We start from the raw sequence: 27,614 nt of genomic DNA on the forward strand, positions 1-27,614 counted from the left end.
AACACCCCCAATGCTGGGATTTCAGCAGGTGCTAGATAAATATTTAAGGAATTAAAAGCCCCATAAAGCTACATTTGCGTATCTGTCGTCTCGGGTTATTAAGCCGCGCCATTTTGGGGCCAGGATTGGCTGGAGCCCCATCACGTGACTGACAGACCCTCTGGCCCGCCTTTGAGGCTAGGGAGGTCCACGTGGTCCCGGGCTCTAGGGGCGGGGCGGGCCGTGGGGGAAGTCCTGCGCAGGCGCGGAGCCTGGCGCAGGCGCAGAGGCGGCCCGGGCGCGCGGCCGGCGGCGGTTGGCGGCGCGTGGGGCCGGCGGGTGGTTGCTGTGGGTAGGACCCGAGTGCAGGCAGCTAGAGCCGGCGCCATGGTGGAGAAGGAGGAGGCTGGCGGCGGCATCAGCGAGGAGGAGGCGGCGCAGTATGACCGGCAGATTCGTCTGTGGGGATTGGAGGCCCAAAAACGGTCAGGGCCAGAGCGGCTTGTGGGGCTGAGGGTCTGGAGGGGGCGTCTGGCCTGAGGCGTTCGCGGCCCTCACGGAGCCGGAGGATCTGATTTGAAGCGAGGAGGCGGGAATTACGTGCCCGGGGAGGGTGGTCTTCTTGAGAGCACTGGAGGGGTTGGTTAGAGGTGTTTCTGGAAGATGTGGGAGGCGGGGGCCTCTCAGGGTGGTGGGGAGGGTCGTTCCGAGGGAAGCCTCTGGAAGCGGCGGTGGGGGAGTCCTGAGGGATCAGGAAGACTCAAACTCAGGGACGCAGACGCCCGAAGGGAGTGGTGGTGGTGAGCACTTGGGGAGTAGGAGGGTGCAAGGGAAGGATGAAGTGGGGGCATAGTTCATTCATTCGGAGGTTGTGGGAACCTGTTCTCTGCTGGACGCTGGGGAGACTGCCCACCGAACACGGGCGAGCTTACGTTCTTGTGGCTTCGAAAGGATGGGCCAGCTGGAAAGAATGAATGTTTTTTGAGGAGTTTTTTGGAGCAAGTTATCTCTACTGAGAATCTTGAGAAACCCGGAGAGCCTAGGGTCTGGAGCTACCCGAAGAGGTTGCTTATTCCTAGGAACGGGGGTGTGTCCAGAGAGGACTGGGCACTAGGGTTGGGGTTACCTTGGGTACTTAATAGTTATGGGGGGGGTATGAGGTCTTTGCAAGAGTTGATCAATTTAATCAGATATTCATTGAGCACCTGCCAGAAGCACTTTTCTAGGCGCTGAGCATATATTAGTGAACTGGATGGACTTCTTGCCCGCATGGAGGGTTCATTCTGGTGGGGGAAACAATAAACGTAAATAACATAATAGGTAATGCAAGTGCCAGGGAGAGGAAAACCGTAGAGTATTGACCCTCACACCAGGGTCAATAAAGGGTGCTGAGGTGGGAGAGCTATTTTGGTAGGCCAGGGAAGGCCTCTGAAGAGGTAACATTGAGCCTCAGACCTCTGTGAAGGAAAAAGAGCCGTGTAGGGAGAAAACAGCTGGTGTACAATCCTGGGGGCCGGAGCTTGCTTGGCAAAGGAGAGAAAGAAGCAAGGTGGTGGAACGAAATGAGGAGTAGCTTTTTTATTTCCAGTGTTCTGGGAAACCTCCTGGAGAGTTTGAGCCTAGGAGTTAAGCCTCTGCCTTAACCCGCTGGGCCACCCAGGCGCCCCATCAGGTTTCCATTTTATTTTATTTTATTTTATTTTATTTTATTTTATTTTATTTTATTTATTTTTATGTGACAGAGAGATCACAAGTAGGCAGAGAGGCAGGCAGAGAGAGAGAGGGGAAAGCAGGCTCCCGGCTGAGCAGAGAGCCCGATGTGGGGCTTGATCCCAGGACCCTGACTGAGATCATGACCTGAGCCGAAGGCAGTGGCTTAACCCACTGAGCCACCCAGGCGCCCTTCAGGTTTGCATTTTAAAAGGATCGCTCTTGGGGCGCCTGGGTGGCTCAGTGGGTTAAGTCTCTGCTTTCGGCTCAGGTCATGATCTCAGGGTCCTGGGATGGAGCCCCACATCGAGCCCCACATCGGGCTCTGTGCTTGGTAGGGAGCCTGCTCCCCACCCCCTTCTCTGCCTGCCTCTCTGCCTACTTGTGATCTCTCTCTGTCAAATAAATAAAATCTTAAAAATAAATAAATAAAAGGATTGCTCTTAAGGCGGGGCGCCTGGGTGGCTCAGTTGCTTAAGTGGCTGCCTTCGGCTTGGGTTGTGATCCCGGGGTCCTGGGATCAAGCCCCACATCGGGTTCCCTGCTCAGTGGAGAGCCTGCTTCTCCCTCTTCCTGCCACTCTGCCTACTTAACGCTCTTTCTCTCTCTGTCAAATAAATAAATAAAATCTTTAAAAAAAAAATTAAAAGGATCACTCTTGCTGTGGGGAGAGTAGGTTGAAATGTGCAGAAGTGGAGATGAGGATTCTGGTTGGGAGACCGTGGTAATAATCCCCCTTAGGACATAAATAATGGTGGCTTCGAACTCTAGAGAAGGGGACAAATATATATTTGAATATATTTTCAAGGTCGGGGAGGGGACGGGATTTGCTGAAGGATACAGTCAGTGTGTGAGGTATGAGAGGCAGAACTCAAGGATGGCTTTAAGGTTTCTTTGGGCAGCTGGAAATATGGAATTGGCATTTATTTATTTATTTTTAAGATTTTATTTATTTATTTGACAGAGAGAGATCACAAGTAGGCAGAGAGGCAGAGAGAGGAGGAAGCAGGCTCCCTGCTAAGCAGAGAGCCCGATGCGGGGCTTGATCCCAGGACCCTGAGATCATGACCTGAGCCGAAGGCAGAGGCTTTAATCCATCCACTGAGCCACCCAGGCGCCCCATGGAATTGCCATTTATTGACTGAGATGGTGGGGTAAGTGAAGAAGCAATTGTTCTCTTTTGGACTTAGATTTTATTTTACTTTATTTATTTTTAAAAATATTTATTTGATATAGAGAGAGTGAGCGCACAAGCAGGGGGAACATCCTGCAGAGGGAGAGGGAGAAGCAGGCTCCCCACTGAGCAAGGAGCCAGATGCTGGGCTCGATCCCAGGACTCTGGGATCATGATCCAATCTGAAGGCAGATGCCTAACCGACTGAGCCATGCAGGCACCCCAGGACTTAGGTTTTAGGTGGTTATTTATGTCTAAGTAGAAGTACAGTTGAGTTCAGAGTTGAGGTCTGATTGGTTGGGAGGTATGTGATGTGAGTCCAGAGTATAGAGTTAATTGATCTAGGGGAAGGAGGCAGGCAGGTGGAGAGAATTGAGCTTGAGAGGTGGGAGTTTCTAGAATTTTTTGGTTAAAGAGAAAGTGTGTGTGGGGGGAGTGAAGTGGGGCGAACTGAGTTTTCACGCTCGTTTCAGGTGTGTGGGGTTTTATGCGGTTGGGGGAGGGGGCATTGTGAGGCATCAGCAAGCATTGGTCTGAGGAGCCAAGGGATCTAAAGTGGAATATTGGGAATTAAATGGTGGAAATGGGCTTGAGGATTATAGGTGGGGCTGATTGGTTTTAGGGACTGATATTTGAAGTAGGTTTGAGTGTTAGGTCCAAAAAGGTTGGGAAAGAGATCCTAAGTGTATTAGAAGGGCTCATGGAAAGGGTGGGGGCAGCAGGTAGTTTTAAGGTAGGGCAAAGTTGGTGAAGATGAAGTTGGAATGTAGTGAGAGAACTGTCAGGAATGATTCCTCTGAGGAGCAGTGAAGGATGGATGGGAGCTGCTGAAGAGGAGATGGCCTACGGGACAAATCAGTCAGGGTATGGAATTCTTGGGAAATGGGAGTTATTCTGAGGGAGTGGAGAGGTACTGAACTCAGTGCAGAACCTGAAGAGGATTCATTGAGGGTCCTGGGAGGGAAGGAAGGGGTTATCACTAATTTGGATATCTGTATTTATAGACAATCTTGGAGAGTTTGTGAAAGTGCCTTCATGTCCATCAGCTCCTGTCAGCTCTGAAGTAGGAAGGGTAGTGATTTCCCCTGTACAGGCAGGAAAGAGGCTCCACAAAGCAGATTGACTTGCCTCTAAGGAAACTCCAGATGGAGTAGGAGAACTCTGGAGTCTGGGGTTCTTTTGTAAAATGGAAGGTGGCCTAGGAATCAGCCGATTGTGTTCTGGCAACATTTTGTTGCTGATTCTGGGTGATATTGGACCTAGGTGATCAGAACTGGAAATGGTCTAGAGGTTAAAAACTGGGTGGTATCTTTCATACACTGTTTTAAATTTTTTGAAATTAGTTGCCAACATTTAAAAGTTTAGAGAATTGGCCACATTTGAGACCATTTGAGCATCAGAAGGAAAAAATTGGGGTGTCTGGCTGGCTTAGTGGAGCATTGACACTCTTGATATTGGGGTTCTGAATTCAAGTCCCAAGTTAGATGTAGAGATGACTTTTAAAAATCAAGTCAAAAGAGGGAAGGAAGGAGAGAGAGAGAGAGATGGACTTAATAATACTTAATCATTTAGAATCCATAAGGCCAAGGAAATATTCAAACAAAGAAATTAAAAACGAGTTTGCTGTCTTTGGAAGTGATTATTAATAATGTGCTTTCTGTGAAGTAAGAACTTCAGTGTGTCACCTTGAAGTTTTCCTGCTGACTATATTTTAGCCTAATCATGCTTTCAGAGAGCAGAGGAACAAATTAAAGAACACTGAGGTCATGATTAGATGTCTAGGATGTAGGACATTTTGCAAGACAGCTGTCCTGGTTCTATTCCAGAAGTCAATGTCATGGAAAAAACAAGGGGAGGGAGTGTTCTAGATTAAAAGAGCATAAAGAGGTGAAGCCACATGTAAGATGTAAACCTTGACTGGATCCTGGTTCAAAAAGAAAACCCGTGAAGAAGCATCTTAGACAGTAGTGGAAATTTGAAAAGTCAATCCTATTAGGTGATATTTGAGAATTATTTTCTACGTGGTAATAGCACATCTAGAGATAGCACATTCTAGCAGAATGCTAACTATTCTTTTTATTTTCTGTGTGTTTCAAGTTTTTATCATGGGAAGTTGGGAAAAGGGGGGCGTCTGGGCTGCCTTTCGGGTTGGGTCATGATCCCAGGGTCTTGGTATCAAGCCCTGCATTGGGGTCCCTGCTCAGTGGAAGTCCTGCTTCTCCCTCTCCCACTTCCTCTGCTTGTGTTCCCTCTATCGCTGTGTCTCTGTTGAATAAATAAGTAAAATCTTTTTTTTTAAGGTTTTATTTATTTATTTGACAGAGAGAAAGCACAAGTAGGCAGAGGGAGAGAGAGAGAAAGAAGCAGACTCCCTGCTGAACAGAGAGCCCAATGCGGGGCTCCATCCCAGGACGCTGAGACCATGACCTGAGCCGAAGGCAGAGGCTTAACCCACTGAGCCACACAGGTGCCCCTAGATAAGTAAAATCTTAAAAAAAAAAAATAAAGTTGGGAAAAAAATGTGAATCTCTTCCCTCCCACCGCACCCCAGCCTCATGCCCCAGTCTGGCAATTTCTGATTTCTGTCTTCTCTTGAAGAATAGAAAAGTCAGACCTTCCACATTGGTTGGAGCTAAGTAGGGACTGCCTCTGATGTGGCACAGCATTCTCTCTAGGGATCCTCCCTATCAGTTCAACTTCACTCATTTGGCATAATTGCTTGGCCCCTGTCAGCGTGTGACTTTGCATTTCTTGCTATGGGACATAGCCCTTTTTATGGATGAGGGTCAGAACAGACTCCCAAGGTCATGGACCAAATAGAAGTAGGAGTTGAATCTAAGTCACTCACTTCAGGTTCATACCCTCCCCACCTCCAGGTCATTTTTGACAATAGGGACTCCGTTTTTTCAGTCAGATTAGTGTAGAGGAGGGTATTGAAGCTGGCAGCTGTGTTTGTTTTCAGAATGTGTGCTTCAGCAGATTCTGCTGTTGCCTTTCACAAGGTAGGGCGGTCTGATTCTTCTTTCGCTCTATAGTAGTTTGTTTTCCCCTTATCTAAGCATGAGGAAGGGGGGGGCGGGTGACTCAAGAGAGGAAAGTAGATGATAAGGTCCATGAGGACCAAGCGGTTTGTTGTTTTTTTTCCTTCAAAGATTTTATTTATTTATTTGACAGAGATCACAAGTAGGCAGAGAGGCAGGCAGAGAGAGAGAGAGGAGGAAGCAGGCTCCCCGCGGAGTGAGAGTCCGATGCCAGACTTGATCCCAGGACCCCAGGACCATGACCCGAGCCAAAGGCAGAGGCTTAATCCACTGAGCCACCCAGGCGTCCCGAGGACAAGCGTTTTCTAAATGTCTGATAATGAAAGGGGTTTGACTGGTCTTACTAAGTTTCTAGTGCTTGCAAGTTTGTAGACATTTAGATGTATTTGTTAGGTGAAATGACTGTACTTTGCAAAAACATAGGAAATCAAGAAACCTGGGTTCAGTTCCCAGTTTCTAACCAGCTCTCTTGATTTTGGGTCAGTCACACATTTTGTTGGCCTTAGTTCCACATCTGCAAAAAGGAGGGATGAGGGTGACTATATATATATATTTTTTAAGATTTTATTTACTTATTTGACAGAGATCACAAGTAGGCAGACAGACAGGCAGGGGCGGGGGGAGCAGGTTCCCCACTGAGCAGAGAGCTTGATGTGGGGCTCCATCCCAGGACCCTGAGATCATGACCTGAGCCGAAGGCAGAGGCTCAACCCGCTGAGCCACCCAGGTGCCCCAAGTGACTACATTTTTTTAAAATTTTATTTATTTGACAGAGGTCACAAGTAGGCAGAGAGAGGGGGAAGCAGGCTCCTCGCTGAGCAGAGAGCCAGATGCGGGGCTTGATCCCAGGACCCCGAGATCATGACCTGAGCTGAAGGCAGAGGCTTAACCCACAGAGCCACCCAGGTGCCCCCGGGTGACTACATTTTTAAGGACTCTTTCAACTCTGAAATTTTGACTTTACAAAAAGGGACTTCAAAAATTACCCTGTGTTTGGGGTGCCTGGGTGGCTCAGTCGTTAAGCATCTGCCTTCTGCTCAGGTCACAGTCCCAGAGTCCTGGGATTGAGCCCCGCATCTGGCTCCCTGCTCCAAGGGACGCCTGTTTCTCCCTCTCTCACTCCCCCTGCTTGTGCTCCCTCTGTCGCTGTGTCTCTGTCAAATAAATAAAATCTTAAAAAAAAATTTCCGTGTTTTCAGAGACTCATTATCCAATTCTGCTGATGTTCAAAAGAACTTCAGTTGGTTCTGCAGGCACCCATTTGCCGTAATAGTAACTGAGGACGCACTGTGTTGTGGAGGCCAATCCTGATCATCTCATGTAAGGACCAGTTTATTGTAGTGTTGCTAGCGATTGATAGTGGAGTTTGACTCTCAATGGCAGAAATTTTTGTTTAACCTTGGATATACATTCCTTCTCTGTGCTTTTGTTTCCTCATCTGTCAGGTGGAGATAATAGAATCTGTATTATAAGATTGTTGAGAATTAAATGAGATAATGCGTGGAGGTGCCTAGTCGGCTCAGCTGGAAGGGGACTCGACTCTTGATCTCAGGGTCGTGAGTCTGAGCTCTACCTCGGGTGTAGAGACTACTTAATAAACAAAGACAAAAAATGAGATAATGCATGAATAGTGCCTATGCTCAGAAAGCACTCAGTAAATTACAGCTACGGTGATTTGACAAGTATAAATCATAAGCAACAAAAGAAGGGAAGCTACATAGGAAATAGGTTGAGATAAATAAGGCAAATGTAAAGTAAACATTAGTGGGACGAATGGAGACTCCAGAAGAATGAGGAAGATTGTAGGGGCAACAGTCTTAAGTTCTGTTTTGGGTTCTGGAAGACACTGAAGGAAATGTAATGAACGGGCAGTTAGATGGAGCAAGATTGTTAGATTTAAATGAAAAGTACTTTACTGTTAAATGAAGATGAGTTTCCGTCTGAAGGAGAAAATGGTCTGATCTGCCAAATGTGTTTGGCTTCATTTACCTGGTTGCACTGACTAGAAATCTAGACGTTCTTTATTCATCTGTGTCCCTTATTCCTATGTCCCATCTGTTGGCAAGTCCTGTCAGCTCTGCTTCATACTATCTCAGTCACCTTTCTTCATTTCCTTTTTTTTTTTTTTTAAAGATTTTATTTATTTGTTTGAGAGAGAGAACATGAGAGTGGGGTGAGGGGCAGAGGAAGAAGCAGTCTTCATGCTGAGCAGGGAGCCTGACGTGGGACTCAATCCCAGGACTACGGTATCACGGCCTGAGCTGAAGGCAGTTGCTTAAACCGACAGAGTCACAGAGGTGCACCAACCTTTCTTCATTTCTTTTTTTTTTTTTTCTTCCTTTCTAAGTCCAGCTTACGCTCATCATCTCTCAGATCACCTCAGTAGTCCCCTCAACTGGTCTCCTCTGTTCCACTCTTGACTGTATAATCCAGTCTCCATACAACAGCCAGGTTGATTAAAAAAAAAAAATCATATCACAGCCAGTTCTCTGCATAAAGCCTTTCAGTGATTTCCTCTTACATTCAGAATAAAATCTGAACCTTTTAAAATCCATTGCCTGGGGCGCCTCGGTGGCTCAGTGGGTTAAAGCCTCTGCCTTCGGCCCAGGTCATGGTCCCAGGGTCCTGGGATCGAGCCCCACATCGGGCTGTCTGCTCCGCAGGGAGCCTGCTTCATTTTCTCTCTCTCTCTCTCTCTGCCTGCCTCTCTGCCTACTTGTGATCTCTGTCTGTCAAATAAATAAATAAAATCTTTAAAAAAAAAATAATAAAATCCATTGCCTTTCATGCCCTGCCTTGTCTGATCTTGCCTGCATCTCCCTGGTTCGCTTCATTCAAGCTCTTTATTCTTTCTGTTCCTCAAATATGCTGAACCTCTCTCTGCCCTGGAGACTTGGTGCTTACCCTACTTGAAATAGTCTTTTTTTTTTTCCCCCCAAGGATTTTATGTATTTATTTGATAGAGACACAGTGAGAGGGAACACAGGCAGGGGGAGTGGGAGAGGGAGAAGCAGGTTCCCTGCCAAGAAGGGAGCCCGATGTGGGGCTCTACCCCAGGACCCTGGGATCAGGACCTGAACCGAAGGCAGAGGCTTTAACCCACTGAGCCACCCAGGCACACCCCAGTCTTAGGAATTCTTAATCATGAGTGGAATTCAGTTGGCTTGACTTAACTTACAGTATGTATTGGGAATTCAAAGGTTGTAATAAAAAGGCTCTGGTTCCTTCCTACTCAGAAATTTAAAAGGTCTTCCTGTGGCAGTAAAAGGTAAGGATGAGAGAGCCTAATCAGCAAATATTTATTTATTTATTTATTAAAAAGATTTTATTTATTTATTTGACAGAGAGAGATCACAAGTAGGCAGAGAGGCAGGTAGAGAGAGTGAGAGGGAAGCAGCCTCCCTGCTGAGCACAGAGCCTGATGTGGGACTCGATCACAGGACCCTGAGATCATGACCTGAGCCGAAGGCAGCGGCTTAACCCACTGAGCCACCCAGGCGCCCAGCAAATATTTATTTAGAACCTACTGTGTACAAGACAACATGGAGGGAGACATTGAAAGAGGAAAAATCATAGATTATGGTCAGAACTGTATTCCAATTCCAGTCTGGCTACTCAGCTGTGAGAGCTTGGACACCTTTTCTGAGCCTCAGTTTTCTCCCTACTCCAGGCCTTTCTTTCCTGTGGAAACGTGATGGCCTACTCTGGGGTCTGTGGAGCCCTTTCGACTTCTAGAGTGAGAAATTGTATGCAGTATTTAGGGTGTGTATGCTTTTTTCCCCCAAAAGAAACATCGAAGAACCATAATCAAAGTTGTTTTGAATTTTATTTTAAGTAGGCCTCATACCCAATGTGGGGCTTGAACTCAGTACCCTGAGCTTGAGTCATGTGCTCTACTGACTGAGCCATCCAGGTGCCCCAGTAATCAAGGTATCAGTGAGGTAATATATGTAATGTACCTAGTTCTCTGCCTCGAACCTAGTGAGCCCTCTGTAGCTGGTCATTACTGCCATTGTGGCTACCGGTGCACTCTCTGCATAACCTGTTACGATGTAGTTTTACATTTATTTGTGGTATTGAGAGGTGGTATAACTTGAAGAGTACAGACTTGGGAGCATTATTTCCGAGCTGATGCCTGCTTTGCCATTTAATAGTTGTTCTTTAACAACTCTGTTCTCCGTTATCTTAGTTTCCTGTTGGTGCTGTAACAATTACCACCAGCTTAGTGGCTTAAAACAATACAGATTTGTATTTGCAGTTCTGGAGGTCAGAAGTCTGAAATTTAAAAAAAAAAAAAAAAAGTCTGAAATTAGTGTAACTGGGCTAAAATCAAGGCTTTGACAGGGCCATGTGCCCTGTGGGGGTTCTAGGGGAGAGACTTTTTGCTTGACTTTCCGAGCACGAAGAAGCCACCTGTGTTCCTTAGCTGGTGGCCTCTTCATTTCCAAAGCCAGCAGCACAGCAACTTCTGACCCTTCTGCCTCCCTCTTATAAGGACCCACCCAAGTAATAATCTAGGTTAATCTCTCCATTTCGGAATCTTAATTTAATTACACCTAAGTCCCTTTTGTCATGTAAAGTAATTTATTCACAGGTCCCAGGCATTAGAGCGTGGACATCTGAGGGGAGTGCGGTTAGGGAAGTTTGCTCACATTTTGTTTACTACAGCTTTCTTATCTGCAAAATGAGAGTTAACAGTGCCTTTCTGACAGAGGGTTTATTATTATTATTATTTATTTGTTTATTTATTTATTTAATTTGACACAGAGAGCACAACCAGGGGGAGCATCAGGCAGAGGGAGAGGGAGAAGCAGGTTCCCTGCTCAGCATGGAGCTAGAAGTGGGGCTGGATCCCAGGATGCTAGGATCATGACCCGAGCCCAAGGCAGATGCCCAACCGACTGAGCCACCCAAGTGCCCCTTTCTGGCAGAGTTAATACACATACATTGCTTAGAACAGTGCTTGGCATACAGTTAGAGTTCAGTGTTACCTTTTGTTCTCTTATTCTTTCTAATGGCTACCTCGTTTTCCGTGGTGCGTGTGCACCAGAGTAGTGTGGCCTCAGAGCCCACTATCTGAATCGCTCTCCCTTATTATTGCCCGAATCAACTAGCCGATTATTAGCCACTTCCTAGCTGTGTGTCCTTGGGTAAGCTAGGGAACTTCTTTGTGCCTGTTTTCTCAGCTGCAAAATAGGGATAAGGAGATACCAGCTCATAAGATTGTCATGAGAATTATGTAACAGTACACATAAAGAGTGTGTAGCATGGGGCGCCTGGGTGGCTCAGTGGGTTAAAAAGCCTCTGCCTGGGGCACCTGGGTGGCTCAGTGGGTTAAAGCCTCTGCCTTCGGCTCGGGTCGTGATCCCAGGGTCCTGGGATCGAGCCCCACATCGGGCTCCCTGCTAGGCGGGGAGTCTGCTTCCTCCTCTCTCTCTGCCTGTCTCTCTGCCTGCTTGTGATCTCTGTCTGTCAAATAAATAAAATCTTAAAAAAATAAATAAATAAAAAGCCTCTGCCTTAGGCTCAGGTCATGATCCCAGGCTTCTGGGATCGACCCCCCTGCTTCTGGCTCTCTGCTCAGCGGGGAGCCTGCTCCACCCCCGACTCTCTGCCTGCCTCTCTGCCTACTTGTGATCTGCCAAATAATAAAAACTTAAAAAAAAAAAAAAAAGTGTGTAGCATGTGGTGAATCTTCAATATATGTTAGCTATTATTATTTTATTATGTACCAGATTTATGTAATTCTGGTGATGGACACTTGGGTTTCTTTTGGTGTCTCTATTCCATACTGTTCCAGTAAAAGTATTATACTAAGTTGTAAGCACAGTCATAGATGCTAGGGATACGATGGTTTCTGGAACTTACATTTGAAAGGAGGTGGCAGTGAACATATAAACAAAGAGTGTAATTCCAGATAGAAGTAGAAGGTGGCCAGTGTGGACTTCTAAGGTGGTGACAGTTGAGTTGAGACCTAAAGAACTGATTACTGGCCAAGTTTTAAGGCGGGAGCTGGGGTGTAGGTAAACTAGCAGCCCGAAGAGTGTGATGAGCCTGAGATGGGAGCGGTTCACAGGGCTTTGGGTAAGGAACTTGGAGAGGGAGCCATTGAACAGTTGGAGCAGGAGAGGGGCATCATCTGATTTAAAAGCTCTCTCTTCCTCAGTTGGGGGTAGCAGATTGTAGGGGGCAAGAGTAGAAGCGAGGAGGCCAGGTATAAAGCTGTCGTAGTTCCGTAGGTGAGAAATGGTGGTGGCTGTGAGGGTGGGGGGAAGTGGATAGGCGCTGCTGCTGTGAACACATCTGTATAGACCTGGGTGCACACCGGAGTATCTCCGCAGCATTCGTTCCTAGAAGGGGAACTGTTGCGTCAGAGTATGAATAATACTAGCTGACATTTACTAAGTGCTGACTGTGTGCCAGGTCCTATTTTAAGTGCTTTTCATGTAATTGAGCCATACATTAGCTGGAAGCTCAGGGCCTCTAGCATAGTTAAGGATTAAAAATACAAACATGATATTCAGTGTTGATGGCAGCTGAATAAAAAAAATATCCCACGCAGGGCCTCCTGCGTGGCTCAGTTGTTAAGCATCTGCCTTAGGTTCAGGTCATGGGATGGAGCCCATGTCGGCCTCCCTGCTCAGCGGGAAGCCTGCTTCTCCCTTTCCCACTCCCCCTGCTTGTATTCCCTCTCTTGCTGTCTTTCTTTCTCAAATAAATAAAATCTTTAAAAGGAAAATTGGGGGGGGTGTTCCTGGGATCCAGCTGTAGGGCTCCCTTCTGAGTAGGGAATCTTTTTCTCCATCTCCCTCTGTCCCTCCCTCCACTCAACGCTCCCCCCAGCGCCACCCCCCACCCCGCAATAAATAAATAAGTAAGATCTTTAGGGGCAGGGGAAAAAACCTCCCAAGCATTCAGAGTCTAGAGCTCTGTAGGAGGTAGGAATTGTGGAGAGCCCACGTGGCTAAATGTGATTTTTGTCAGAGGCATTTATAGGTTGCAGTGCTCTAAGAGCTCAGAGGAAGGGGTGCTCACTTGAGTCGGCTGTGGTAAGAAGGACTTTTTGAGGAAATGGGATTTGAATTGGGTTTTGATGTCCGGGAAAAAGCTCAACTAGGCCTAGAGAGGAGTGTATTGCAGGTGTGTAGAATGTGGTGATCTAAAGTTGGCAGGTGGGAGATGGAAGGCATGTCCGGGAGGGAGGAATCTGGTTGCTGGTGGGAGAGACAGCTGGGGAAGTGGAAGGGAAATACTGAAGGCCTTTAAATGCCACCTTTAGAATTTTTCTGTCAGATTCTTTTGAAAATCAGGATCCCACCTATCACTGAGCCCTTGTTGTTGTTTTTGTCGTTTTAGGGCTAGTTTTTTTTTTTTAAAGATTTTATTTATTGGCGCCTGGGTGTCTCAGAGGGTTAAGCCTCTCCCTTTGGCTCAGGTCATGATCTCAGGGTCCTGGGATGGAGCCCCTGCGTTGGGCTCTCTGCTCAGCAGGGAGCCTGCTTCCCCCTCCCCCTCTGCCTTCCTCTCTGCCTACTTGTGATCTTTCTCTTTCAAATAAATAAATAAAATCTTTTTAAAATAAAGATTTTATTTATTTATTTATTTGAGAGAGATCGCAGTAGGTGAGGGGGCAGGCTCCCTGCTGAGCAGAGAGCCCGAAGACGCGGGGCTCCATCCCAGGACCTTGAGATCATGACCTGAGCCGAAGGGAGAGGCTTAACCCACTGAGCCACCCAGGCGCCCCTGTTGTTTTGTTTTGTTTTGTTTTAAGATTTTTATTTATTTAAGAGACGGGTGGGAGTGTGTGTGCAGGGGAAGTTCATGAGGAGGAGGAGGAACAGAGGGAGAGAGACAGGCAGAATCCCTGCTGAGTGTGGAGCCCAACGACAGATCCCAGGACCTTGAGATCACGAGCTGAGCCTAAAGTCAGCCGCTTAATAGACTGAGCCACCCAGGTGCCCCTTGTTTTTTGTTATAAGTAGCTTCCGAGTCCAGCATGGAGTCCAGTGTGGGCCTTGAACTCACAGCCCTAAGATCAAGACCTGAGCTGAGATCAAGAGTCAGATACCTAACCGTCTGAGCCACTCGGGCGCGTCACTGAGCCCTTTTGTAATTAAGGTAATGGGATTGAGAAGTTCAGTAAGTCCAAGTAATACACGTCGAGCATCTGTTATGTGCCAGGGATAATGCTAGATGTGTTTGCACACACATTTTGACCGGTTGTCAAGGGGATTAATCGACATGAAGTCACAATTGGTGTCCCCATTTCACAGCTGAAAAAACTGAAGTTTAGAGAGATTATGCATTTTGTCCAGATCACCCAGTTGGGAAGTGGCAGAACCAGAATTCAGAGCTAATTCTTCAGACCTAGAGGTCATTTAGTGATTGGCAGTGCCCTATTGCTGAAGGAACAGTGAAGAGAACAGAGTGTGAGAATTTAGTGGGTGTAGGGATTAGGAGGCCTATTGTTTGAAGATACAATTTCCCAGGGGAGAGCTGGGCTATTCTAGCTGTATCTTTGAGGTAGTGGAGCAGCCAAGCAGGACAGAAACCCTGGAACTTGGCACCCTGGAATTCCAGGTGGGGCAGTGTCGGGTCCAGGTGAAGGGAAGACTTAGAGATTAACAGTGACAGCAGAGATATGGAAGGTACAGCTAAATGCAGTCAACCTTTTTGATGTCAAAAGGTTTGGTATGTGTACTGTATTCTTTTTGGAAACATGGCCTATTAAATGTGCTGATTCTGGAGGGATAGGAGCTCCTCTGGAAGGACATAGCTTTTCTTCCTCCTTCCACTCACTGGTATAAATCTGTGATGAGTGAATTACTCATTGCTAGTATCTCTGTTATTTACCTTGCTTGTATCTTGTAAGGCCTCTTCGCGGTTCCCTCCTTTTTTAGAGAAGTGGAATTGTCACTTGAAAGGCTTGTGTCTGCTAGCCTGTGGATGGCAGTGGAAAGGCCCCATAGAAGAAAAGCCATAATGGAGAAGCTGAGACCTGGACATACGCCTTTGAGGGAAATACTGTCAATATTCCCTCCCCCTCATTTTACCCTTGGGTTGTATGAGTGAAAGAAATCCGGTGTCTGCGAATTTGAAGGATGAGTGTGGCACCCTGTTTTGTCAGCCACCATCCTCATAAAAGATCTCTAGTCTAATTACATGCAAGTATCCGTAATTATTAGTACCGTTTTTAGAAGAGCTGCTTCATGTTCTCCTTAATATTAGTGCAAGTTGAAAAGCTGCTCATTTCATAAATTTTTAAAAAATTTTTGTTCATTTATTTGCCAGAGAGAGTGAGCGAGCAAGCTTGCGTAAGTAGGGGGAATGGCAGGCAGAGGGAGAAGCGGGCTCCCCGCTGAGCAAGGAGTAAAATGCAGGACTTGATACATGGACCCTAGGATCGTGACCTGAGCCGGAGGCAAGCGCTTAACTGGCTGAGCCACCCAGGCACCCCCAGACTTTTTGAGATAGCTGGACCTCTGATTACCTTTCTTAAAATCTCAGTCTTTTGTGACTTTATAGACTAGGATGATCAAACACTTTCCAAATACACACTCTTTAATGCCACCCTGTTTTTGCTCATACTACCCCTTTTCACCTTTTCTTCTGCTGCTGTACTAGTCCAAGCCTTCATTCTCTCTTGCCTTAACTGTGACACCCTTATCCCTCCAGGAATCCGGCCCACCCCTGCCATGGCTTTCTGTTGTGCTTAGATAAAATTCAGCACTTACAGTGCTTGTAGGAGCCTTTGTGATGTGGGCCCTGGTTCTGTGTGTGACCCACCTCCTACTGTTGTTACCTTTGCTCACTGTTCTTCAGCCACTGTCCTTTCCGGCCCCCAAACATGCCAGGAACTCTTCTGCTTCAGGCCTTTTATACTTGCTCTTCTCCCAAATATTTGTATATTTGCCTTCATTTCATTTTGTATATTTTGTACTTGCTCTTCTCCCAAATATTTGTATATTTGTCCTTCATTTCATTTTGATTTTTGCTCAGCACCTTCTCAGAAAGGTCTTCATGATCTGTCTGAGTAAAATAGCATCCTCCAACACTCTTGATCTATATCCTGCTTGATTTCCATCACTTCTTTTTTTCTTTTTTTCTAAGTAAGCTCTTCTGTGCCCAGTGTGGGGCTTGAACTCATGTCCCTGAGATCAGAGTCGTTCTACAGGCTGAGCCAGCCAGGCCTCCCTGATTTTCATCACTTTTTGACATCCGATATCTCTGTCTATCTCTTCCATAAAATAAAAGCTCCATGAGGGCAGGGGTTATGTCTGTCTCGTTCACTGCTCTATTTCTATACCTTAGAGGGGTGTCTGGCATAGTAGGTGCTCAATAAATATTTGTTGAATGAATTGTTCTTTGCAGGATGGATTAGAGCCTGTCTCTTTCCTGGATTCTATCCATGATGCTTCCATGCATTTAATGAAAACCAAAATTACTTCACTGTTATTGTGACTTGTTCTGTTTTTCAATAATTCGGTGAAACTTTCACTGTTCTCTGTCACCTGGTTAACAGTGTCTGCCTTACAGGCTGCGGGCCTCCCGGGTGCTTCTTGTCGGCATGAAAGGACTCGGGGCTGAAATTGCCAAGAATCTCATTCTCGCAGGAGTGAAAGGACTGACCATGTTGGATCCTGAACAGGTGAGATGTTTGGCCACCTCCTCACTCTTCCTTCATGGCCTCCCCTCTTCAGTATAAAACACTTGGAGGTGTCGTGAATTCCTGTGTGCCCCTGCAGGCTTGTGAAAGAAGGCTGGCATTAGTGGAGCTGTGGCCTCGCGGCCCTGGCACGTCCTAGGTGGTCAGCTCCTGTCTCCTGTGTCCTCCTTGCGCTTTAAAGCGTAGTCAGTCTCTCCCTTGGAGGGTGACTTTGAGGAGGAGAGGGGTGGTTTTCCACTTCATACGTATAAACCGCCTGCGTGACTACTTAAAATGGCACAATCCCCTCGGGGCTTTGTTACGGTGTAGCTGGCCTTTACCCTGCAGTGATCCTGCTTTAGAAGGTTTGAGATTCGGCTCAGGACTATGTAACATTTGAGAGGTATCTCAGGAGAGCTTCATGAGTTTGGAAAACAGTGGGTGGGAGAGAATGGACGCAGACTGCTTAGCATGGTGCTTACACATAATTAAACATCTGATCATAATTCTATGGCATACCATGTAATTGGAGATATGGGAGTCATTCTCATCTCCTCTGTAGATTTCTCTGACCAGTTTTTCCAAGGTGAAAATAACTTCTTTCTCTTCCATTCTCATGCTTCAGTGTTTTAATTTTCTTTTATAGAAAATTTCAAATATATGCAAAAGTAGAATAACGTTGGATAACCCATCTATATGACTTCTACAGATAACAGTATTTTTTTTTTTTTGTCTGTATTTTTTTGGACAGTATTTTAAAGCAAATTCTAGAAATCATGTTGTTGTTTAAGGTAAAATACTTGAAAGATTGTGTCATCACATGATACTCTGGGTGTCTTTCCTTTTAGACGATGAACATGCTAAGTAACTAGCCACACAGTGAGGTGTAGGCTCTGTGGAAGAAAGCAAATGTTGATGAAATTTTTTAAAGCTCCTCTGTCTGGGTTTCAGGAGAAAAGTAGTATCAGGATTTAAAAGAAATTCTCCTGCAATGAAGAGAAATGTGGGTTGCTTCACTTAATATCAATCACAAATTGATTTTTGACTTGAATTCAAAACCTTCTAAGGAAAGAAAATTCTTGGAAGCAAACTGTGGGCGGAGCAGTTGCAGTGTTGACATCTCCCCAACCGCAGTGCCCCCTAGAGGCTTTTGGAGGGAGAACTTGTTTGCCGTGTAGAGAGGGTCAGAGCAGAGAGAGCCAGGGAAGGATCGTTCCTAAATGTGGAGGCCTGTAGTGTGGGAAACTGAAACCAGATGGGGATGATGACTTCCTCATCTGGTTGCAGGACTCGGAGAATGGGGAACGATGATAGAATACTGAGGCGTGACAGAGTGCTGTTACTGCTCAGGACAGCGATGGGTGCCATCCAGTGTTTGAACAGGCTGACTGTTATCCCTGCCGTCTTCACTTTGAGGACTTGCAGTGCCTTCCGTGTACCTTCCACTGAAATGCCTCATTCCTCTGACTGGTTTTCAAGACCTAATACAGCGGTTCTCCGTCCCATCTGTGGTTTGAGTATTTGGGGGATTTGTTAAAAATAAAAGTTCTCGGGGCTCCTGGGTGGCTCAGTGGGTTAAAGCCTCTGCCTTCGGCTCAGGTCACGATCCCAGGGTCCTGGATTGAGCCCCTCGTCGGGCTCTCTGCTCAGCGGGGAGCCTGCTTCCCTCTCTCTCTTTGCCTCCCTCTCTGCCTACTTGTGATCTCTGTGAAAATAAATAAATTTTAAAAATCTAAAAAAACCGTTCTCCAGGTGAGTCTAAAAGTCAGGGAGAGAGCGCCTGGGTGGCTCAGTGGGTTAAAGCCTCTGCCTTCGGCTCAGGTCATGATCCCAGGGTCCTGGGATCGAGCCCCGCATCGGGCTCTCTGCTCAGCGGGGAGCCTGCTTCCCCCTCTCTGCCTGCCTCTCTGCCTACTTGTGATCTCTGTCTGTCAAATAAATAAATAAAATCTTTAAAAAAAATAAAATAAAATAAAAGTCAGGGAGAGTTGAGAACCGCTGGCTTCATGTAAACTGGGCCCAGTCAGCTTACCCAGCCTGACTCTTACCTCATAAATTCATGGATACGCTTTGATGGTTCTGCCTTTTGGAATTTGCTTGTGCTTCTTTTTCCCCCCTGAAAAGGAACATCCCAGGGAGACTGTGCTACCTAGTGCAAAAGCTCTGGAATTTTGCAGATTTGGACTCAAATCCCACATCTTCAAGCTGGGCAAAAGGCTTTATTAACTTCTCAGGGACTCAGCTTGCTAATTAGTTAATTATATTAGTAATCTCTATATTCAGTGTGGGGCTCAAATTTGCAGCTCTGAAATTAAGAGTCTCGTGCTCTGCCAATTGAGTGGGCCAGGTGCCCTGCAGTTTGCTCATGTATAAATCAAGGATGTTAATTCCTGTCCTTCAGAGTTCAGAGAGTTTTATTTACATTAACAAATATCCTAGAGTACCTGCAGGCTACCCTGTCTAGACACTGGTGATACAAAGATGCACAAAATTGGGTTCCCATTCTCGAGATTTCTTTAGAAACCAGAGCAGGCTCCTAGATTCAGGTTGTGGTAGAGGGACATGAAAGGCTTCCTGGAGCTGTGATCTTAGCTGAGGCTTAAGGAACAAACAGATTTTTCAAGTTGAAGGGCGGTGTTTTAGGCGGAAACATTAGCAGTGGCATAGAACAGCATGGTAGAAGTAGAATATAACAAGCAGTGCTATTTGGTGTTTTTAGAAAGAGAAGCCCAAAGTGGTGTGTGTGTGTGGGGGGGGGGGGGATTGCAGATTGTAGGTAAAGTCCAAATCATGAAGGCCCTGCTAGGAAGCCTTGCTTGTACTCAATCCTCTGGGTGGTAAGGATTCATTAAAGAGTTTCAAATATGGGATGGGTGACCTGGTCAAGTTTCAGGCCTCCTGTAGAACACTAGTCACTGTATCTGATTTGCACAAGATAACGGGAAGAAGACCACCTAGAAGGCTGCTTTTGTAGTTTAGGTAAAAAATAAAAAGGGTCTGAATAATAGCACTAGTGATAGAAAAGACAAGAAGCACACGGAGATGAAAAACAGGAGGTGGTAGAATCAGTGGGATCATACACGGGGGCATAGGGAAAGCAAGCACCTGTAGTAGCAGATGCTTCCGGCAGGTGCTGGATACTGCGCTAAGAGCTGTAGTTGTATCTCATTTCGTCCTCAACTCTGAGATGTAGGGATTGTCATCCTTATTTTACAGATAAGAGATATGAGGAAAGGGAAGTGAATTACTGGTCCACTCAAGGTCATAGTAGATGGTGGTACGACCAGCACCCAGTGAGTCGGACTCTTGGTAGAGCCTGTGCTCTTAGCTACGTCATCAGGTGGCTGTTATCAAGGACATAACAAGACTATAAAGATTGGGGTTTCTGGCTCAAGTAATTGGATGGGTGGTTGGTAGGCTCATCAACTGACCAGAAAATAGAGGAGTTGAATATGAATATTCAGGAGGAGATATCTGGTGGGCAGTTAGACTCTGATGGACGAGGAAGCAATCTGTGCCAGTAAGAACAGTTCAAGAAGATATGCCAGCAGAAACTAGAGGTAGTGAGTTTATGGAGCTGTGGAGAACGGAGATATGAGTGATTCTGAGATGGAGTCCGGGGGAAACCGTAGCCACGAGGGTCCACGTGGAGACTGGCTGTCCAGTGAGGGAAGAGCAGAGCAGCACTAAAGAGCGATTATAGAAAGTGTACTGCTTGTCTTACCCTCACTTCTCCTGTGATTCCCATACCCTTGCTCGCGCTCAGTAAGTGGCTGAGCTAGGATTTGAATCAAAGATTTGAATTCGACTTGAATTATTCCAGAGCCTTGCTCTTAACCAGTATGATGTCCACCTCTCAGTATGTAATGAGATCCGTGAAGAAGTAGGACAGGATGGGTCAAGGATACTGTTACAGGGGTGGCCTTGAATGGGAGGAAGACCAGCTCATTTTCTTGAAGGAAAGGTGGTAAGGGATAGTTGGCTGGAGGAGAGGAGGGAGATCGCTTGTGTTGTCTTGGTGAAGGTAGCAAGGTCATACTAGTAGAGATTAATTGTTAAATTAGATATTGGATATGTGAAGAAATGCTGTGAACGGAATGGAATCTGTTATCGTATTGGCAGCTATCAGGTGATTTTATTTTATTTATTTCTTTTTAGAAGACTTTATTATTTGATACAGAGAGAGTACAAGCAGGGGGAGCAGCAGGCAGAGGGAGGGGGAGAAGTAGGCTCCTGCCGAGCAGATAGCCCAGTGTTGGGCTCCATCCCAGGACCAGTCATTTAACCGACTGAGCCACCCCGTCGCCCCTGTCAGGTGATTTTATCATCTTTGAGGCTCTCTGCTGACATCCAGCCTTGTGGGTGAAATCCTCCATTTACTTAAGCCCTACTCATCTCTCCTCCTTTCTGAACTTTAATTGAATTTAAGAGTTAATTTCAGGCATTCTTAATTGTGACTGATGTTGGCACTGGTCTGATTTTATTTATTTGATAGAGCAAAAGCAGGGGGAGTTGCAGAGGAAGAAGCAGGCTCCCCACTGAGAAGGGAGCCTGCCTCGAGACTCAATCCCAGGATTCCCATCCCAGGATTCTGGGATCATGATCCAAGCTGAAGGCAAATGGTCAGTTGACTAAGCCACCCAGGTGCCCCAGGGACTACATCCTTTAAACTACTATTGTTTGTGTCCAGATGTTTAAAATTGGGAACATAGTAGGTATTTGGCAAATTCTTAACCACTGATAATTTTATCATTTTATTAGCAGTTACAGATTTAAAGAAGAAAGTGTGGACTTTTCTGTTTAGAGTGAATTTTCTTTATAAACACAAGGGGGTGCTCTTTAACTATTAATGGCAAGTAAAAAAAGTTCAGTGTCTCTACTTTAAGCCTCTGAAGGAGTGAGTGTAGAGAGTCTGCATTAGGCAAATTCCTGCAAGAACAATAATACAATTAGATGGTATTTTCGTTATCCTTGAAAACAGAAAGGTTTGTTGTTTTCGAGAATTTGTTTTCTCCCTAAAATTCAGGTATTAAAACAGTGCTATTTCTAGGTATCTCCGGAAGACCCCGGGGCTCAGTTCTTGATCCGTACTGGATCTGTGGGCCGCAACAGGGCCGAAGCCTCTTTGGAACGAGCCCAGAATCTCAACCCCATGGTGGACGTGAAGGTGGACACTGAGAATATAGAAAAGAAGCCGGAGTCATTTTTCACTCAGTTTGATGCTGTAAGTCCCATAAAAGAGTGTAAAATCCCTAGGTTTAGTACATTGGAGTCTCGAGTCTGACATTGCCTCGGTGTACGTGCCTCACTAGCGCGGTGCCTTTCCGTGTTGACTATGTTGGTAGTGGATCCAGTCTGTTGGATCTGCTGTGGCTGTTTGTGACTTGCTGTCTGCTGGTTTCTTCTTTGGGTTCCCTCAAGACCAGGTTTCATCATTGGTGTTTGTACTCCTTCCAGAATCTTTCCATATAGCTTCGATACATTTTACTGCAAGTGTTTTTTCTGGAAAACAAGTTGGTGGTTAATTTCTCTAGTAGAGGCATTTTTTTGTTGTTAGAAATATCAAACTACAGCTTGTGTTTTGTCTTAAAAAAGAGCACACCTGATCTTGGTCTGTGTCTGTCTCTTTCACACAGCCGCTTTGACCATGTTGCCATGGATAACCAGACACATTCCCTGTAGTCATAAGCCAAATGAGGCATATCCAGCCTCGTTTGGTTTCACTGCCAGATCTATGCAGAGGTGAAGGATAAGTTAAATTTTGTTTCAGCATCTGTGACCTTTCAGACATGGTTCCCTGTACCCAGGAAAAGCTAAACAAATGTTGGGTAACCGTGGAGTAGTCACAGATGATCTGCTTGGTTTGTAATGAGAGGTCCATTACATGAGAGGTTAGAATCTGGGCTGAGTAGTTTGTTTTTCCACACTGTTACATTGCATATGTGCATCTGTTCAAATGTGTGCTTGGAATGATGGATCATCTGTGCGTTTGTCTTTTTTTTAATTTAATTCATTCTATTTTGTAACTCCCAAGTATTGGAACATTTTCTGTTTGGACATAAGTCTTCATTTCTTTATCCATAGTAACCACATTTGGTTAATTCTAGGTGTCCCTTGCATTTCTAGCACTTAGAGGGTTGGTTAGAACTGAAGCCGGGGCTGGTGGGTTGTGTAAAGCATGTGCATGGGGGCGGGGATAAATGCCTCAGGGGCCGCGTGTTTCTGGCCTCTTAGGTTTTACCCTCATTTTTCACTCTGCAGGGTTCCATTTGGTCAACGTTGCATGTTCAACTGTGGCTGTCTTGCCTTTTAGACTTGATTTTTTTCCCTTGGGTGTTTTCTGTGTTCAGAAGAAAACGTGCAGTTTAGAAGTTTTCTTCGTGACCCTTATCCCAAAGGTTTTCCTGAAAAGATCGTGTTTTATGCAGTAAAATTTAGCTATTTGCAGTACCTCCACTTTTTGGAACACAACCTAGAGGCCTCAGAGCAACATTGATAAGTCTATTGAGTGAATCACCGGTTCATTGTCTAGGTCTGAATGGAAGGTCACTTGGTGTGTAACCTTTTCTTTTGTCCTTAAATTCAGATAAAGTTGCACGTTGAAAACTGTGGAAAACTGTGGAAAAATAATCTCAACATGACTTGTTTATCTTCTTTATCTTAACATATCAATCAAAAGAAGGGGGAAAATGCCCTCGAATTTAAATGTGACCCCTGAGTCACTTAAAACTGGTTGTGCTTCTCATGATAGCTTATGCAGATTTTAACAGGTTAAATAATTTAGAAATAACTTACGCTAAGTTATTACTGTCTTTTTCCTTTTCACGAAAACTTTGAGATGTGGTTTATATATGTTCATAGAACAGGGGAGAGAAATCCGTGGAATGGCCTTACTTTCTAGTTAAACCCATTTGTTTTGATTGCAATAAGAGGAGGTCTCGCAATTTACATTTCTAGTGAAACCTGCAACTTTTCTTTTGTCTTCTAACCATAGGATCCAAAGAACCTGTTACACCAGTTGGAAACGGGCTTTAGACATGCCCAGAGAGACTGTTCACCAAGATTTATGTAGACATGAGGGCAGTGATTCACAGTTTGCAAAACTCACACCCCGCCAATTCTTCCTCTCTGCAGGTTTGCCTGACTTGCTGTTCCAGGGATGTCATAATCAAAGTTGACCAGATCTGCCACAAAAATAGCATCAAGTTTTTTACAGGAGATGTTTTTGGCTACCATGGATACACATTTGCCAATCTTGGAGAACATGAATTCGTAGAGTAAGTTTTGGGAGAGGAGGGGAGAATGTAACATTTTCAGAAAAAAATACAGTTTTATTCACCAGTAGGAAACAGCCCATCTAAGGAAAGTATGCTTAGAACACTTGGAAACCAGTTCATTAACAGCTTACTGATTATGTAGGTTGTGTGTTGAGAATTGTAGCAGATGTGGCCCCCGTTTCCAAATAATGGTCTAATCTAAAGCGGAGTTCTTCTGGCAGTCGAATACACCCGGTGGGTGTTTGGGTAGCCTGGGCAAAACCACACCATCTGGTTAGGGAAGGCTTGCTTGGATTGTAAACACATGCACCTCAGTTTTGGCCTCTGTGTTTCCAGGTTGGTAATAAAATGAGTACGGAATAGCCAGGTGGGTAACTCTGAAGGCACAGTCAGCCAGAGTCTGTCTTGGGAAAGCTTCCAAGTCCAGAGACAGTGCTGGTGAAACAAATAGACCTTATCCTCTCAGTTTGAGTATCAGGGTTGCAGAGCCTGGTGCTTCTCACATGATGGGACCTGCAGTGTTTGGAACTTACAGCTTCTAGATGAAAGATGGCAGATGATACCAGTATTGTAAAACTACCTGCGGTGGGGTTTTGGCTATTATTTCTGACTACCTCCCTTGCTAATAAGAGGTGAAGAGAGGCCCAGTGTGGTAGGTGAAGCTCCCTACCAAGAGTCAAGAGTTGCTTTCTTTTGTTCAGCTTCTTAGGCAGATCGCTGAAATTGCCCTGGTCTGCACATACCTCGTCTGTAAAATCGAGATGGGGGAAGGACAGACATGTTCAAGATCTCTCGTAACTTTGGTGTTTTATGGCTCTCAGAAACTCTGTAGTGTTTTGGGCACGCTGTAAATGGACGGAGAAGGCAAACTGGAGAAAAGCAGGCCCGAATTATTTTTTTATTTTTTTAAAGATTTTATTCATTTATTTGACAGAGATCACAAGCAGGCAGAGGTGGGGGCGGGGAGCAGGCTCTCTGCTGAGCAGAGAGCCCAATGTGGGGCTCTGTCCCAGGACCCTGAGACCATGACCTGAGCCAAAGGCAGAGGCTTAACTCTCTGAGCCAGCCAGGCGCCCCAAGCCCAGATTATTTTAATGTGAGCTCCCCATGGCAGAGGGGAGAAATCGAAGTTTGGCTCTAGCTCATGATTCAAGTGAAATTTATAAAGACTTTTTGAGAGCTTACCTTGTGCTGGGCAATGTATGCTAAGCAATTCGTTATTTCTTATCTTAAAATAATTCTGTCAGGGATTATTATTCTCACATACCTGATTGATCAGGTAATCATCAGCCACTTTGGGATTGGAAACCACTCAGCTATACCTGACTGCAAAGCTATTGCCCCCCCCACCCCCTTTTTTGAAGATTTATTTTAGGGAAAGAGCACACATTGGGGGAGGAGGGGCAGAGGGAGAGGGAGAGAACGTCAAGCAGACTCTGCTGAGCTTGGAGCCTGACGTTGTTTTTAATCCCATGACCCTGAGATCACGGCCTGAGCTGAAATCAAGTCAGACGCTTAACCCACTGAGCCGCCCAGGCGCCCCAGGCTTTTGCTCTTAGCCACCATCCTATCACGTGAGCTGGCGAGGCTCTTTGGCATGATTCAGAGAGTAGAGCTCAATTCCTTCCCTTGTCACCCTCTAGGGAGAAAACCAAAGTTGCCAAAGTTAGCCAAGGGGTAGAAGATGGACCTGATACCAAGAGAGCAAAGCTTGATTCATCTGAAACTACTATGGTCAAAAAGGTATGTGTACTGTGAGGGGGGGAATGATCAGAAGCTTTGGGGCCTTATGGGGGACAGGCAGTCACAACTGCAAGCAGGACGAGCAAGCATGTAGTCTTGACGGGAGGCGCCTGGACGAGCCGGGCCAGTGCTTGGCCCACTTAAAGAGGGGGGTGGCTGCTGCTTAGTGGCAGCCAGCTGTTGCCATGAAGGAGTATGGACGCAGTGATGCCAGGTGTCAGTTTTTAACGGAATCAGAAATAGATTTTTTTTAATAGGTTCTGTCCCAAACTTTTTTTCCCCCATACTCACCTGCCCTCCCAAACTTTTTTTTTTTTTTTTTTTTTAGATTTTATTTATTTGGAGAGAGAGAAAGTACACAGGCACGCACAAGTGGGGGTGGGGGGTGGGGGGCAGCAGGCAGAGGGAGAGGCTCCCTGCTGAGCTGGGATCTCGATGCAGGACTTGATCCCAGGACCCTGGGATCATGACCTGAGCCAAAGGCAGATGCTTAATGGACTGAGCCACCGAGGTGCCAGTCCCAAACTTTATTTTTAAGCAGGCTCCCTGCCGAGCAGAGAGCCTGACTCGGGGCTCCATCCCAGGAACTTGGAATCATGACCTGAGCCAAAGGCAGAGACTTTAACCCACTAAGCCACCCAGGTACCCCTAGTCCCAAACTTTTTAACACGACCCACCTACTACTTTGGTTTGAATGCTCTTCCTTTCACCCCGCAGAGGCTAAAGAGAACATGCCTGCAGGGCTTACTTGGTGTGTGGGCCGACAGCGGCCTCTAGTATCTGGAGCAGTAGCAGAAGAACTGTTTGGAGCAAAGGCCATGCCTCTTGGATAAAAGAAAGTTTTTTGGATCGACAATTTAGGGAAATCCTACCTAAGTGGGCAGGAATACAGTTTAAAGTTTGAATTGTTTATGCTTTTCTTCTTTAAGATGAGGTTTCGGGGTCGGCTTTCCACCAGATAACCTTTTAGGAAGAAAGTCCTCAATGTTGACAAGTGTTATCATCCGGTGTGTACTTTCTAACATAGTTTGTAGGGACGTAGGCTGTACTGAGTTGGCGCAGAGATTTAAGTCCATTTTACAGCGAGAGGAGGGGCGGGGACTCGGCAGGAGAGGATCTTCCCAAGCCCTTGTTGGAATCTGAGAAGGGGGTCACGCGATGGGGGAGACAAGATGAAGGGGCCAGAATTGGTTTTGTCCAACTGAGGAGAGAGATGACCAGGCCCGTATTTACTCTTTGCTTTGTAGATTTAAATGTGGAGAAAGAAAAACAGCTGGTCAGAGCTTCAAGTTAAAATTGCTCTAAAGGGGGGATTCTAAGAGTGCAGAAACCACAAGAGAGACTGCAGAAACCACAGAAGTGGAACTCATTGAGTTTCCAGCAAGGCTGGGCCGGAGATTTTCGTTTTCTTGCTCTTTATGTTTGTATTGGAAGAGTTTGATTGCTGTGAGTGTGATACAGAGGACTTATTAAGCCCTAATTTTAGTGTCTATTCACAGGACCATAATTACCCAGAGTGAACATTGGTGTTTTGGCCAAAACTTGGGTCCTTTTCTTTCTCTCTTCTTTTCTTTCTTTTTGAGGCCCAGTCAAGCTTTATCTGAATAGCTCGGTGAGTTTGGTGGGGGGAGATAAATTGTTAACTAACGGAGGAGCACAAAAGCACCTTTGTGGGTGCTGTCAATTTATAAATCACACCCTCTTACAAGTGTGACACTTGGCCTTGGTGTGAAGGGTTTTATGGTTAAGGGCCTTCTCTGATTGAGGCGGGGTCTTTCACATTCAAATGGGGAGAGCTCCCAGCTTTGTTAGCCCTTCCCAGCTGGACGCTTCCCCTGGACTCAATACTGATGGTGCCCACTGGGGTGGATCTGGAAACCGCTCTGGGGAGCCACTTTACGGAGCTATGAGGGGAATGTGGGCAGCCCAGCCAGGCACCCGGTGGCCTTTGCGTACCATTCCTTGGGCTCTTCAGTCACAGAGCTCTTTGTGCGGCCTCTTCCTGCAGGGGCCGAATTTGAAGGTATCAAAATATTCCCCAGCTG

General features: G+C 45.9%; 1 protein-coding gene across 1 annotated transcript in view; it reads left to right on the forward strand.

Annotated features, from left to right (window-relative positions):
- Positions 1-267: 267 nt before the first annotated feature.
- SAE1 (SUMO1 activating enzyme subunit 1) overlaps positions 268-27,614 on the forward strand; it is an 83,095-nt gene continuing 55,748 nt past the window's right edge. The window contains exons 1-5 of the mRNA XM_047711280.1: positions 268-464; positions 16,441-16,552; positions 21,600-21,773; positions 23,684-23,826; positions 25,470-25,569. Of these exons, the coding sequence (XP_047567236.1) occupies positions 367-464; positions 16,441-16,552; positions 21,600-21,773; positions 23,684-23,826; positions 25,470-25,569 (627 nt within the window). The 5' untranslated portion in view covers positions 268-366. The remainder of the gene's footprint in view (positions 465-16,440; positions 16,553-21,599; positions 21,774-23,683; positions 23,827-25,469; positions 25,570-27,614) is intronic.

This window comes from Lutra lutra, chromosome 17 (genome assembly GCF_902655055.1).
Source record: "Lutra lutra chromosome 17, mLutLut1.2, whole genome shotgun sequence".
Lineage (NCBI taxonomy): Eukaryota > Metazoa > Chordata > Mammalia > Carnivora > Mustelidae > Lutra > Lutra lutra.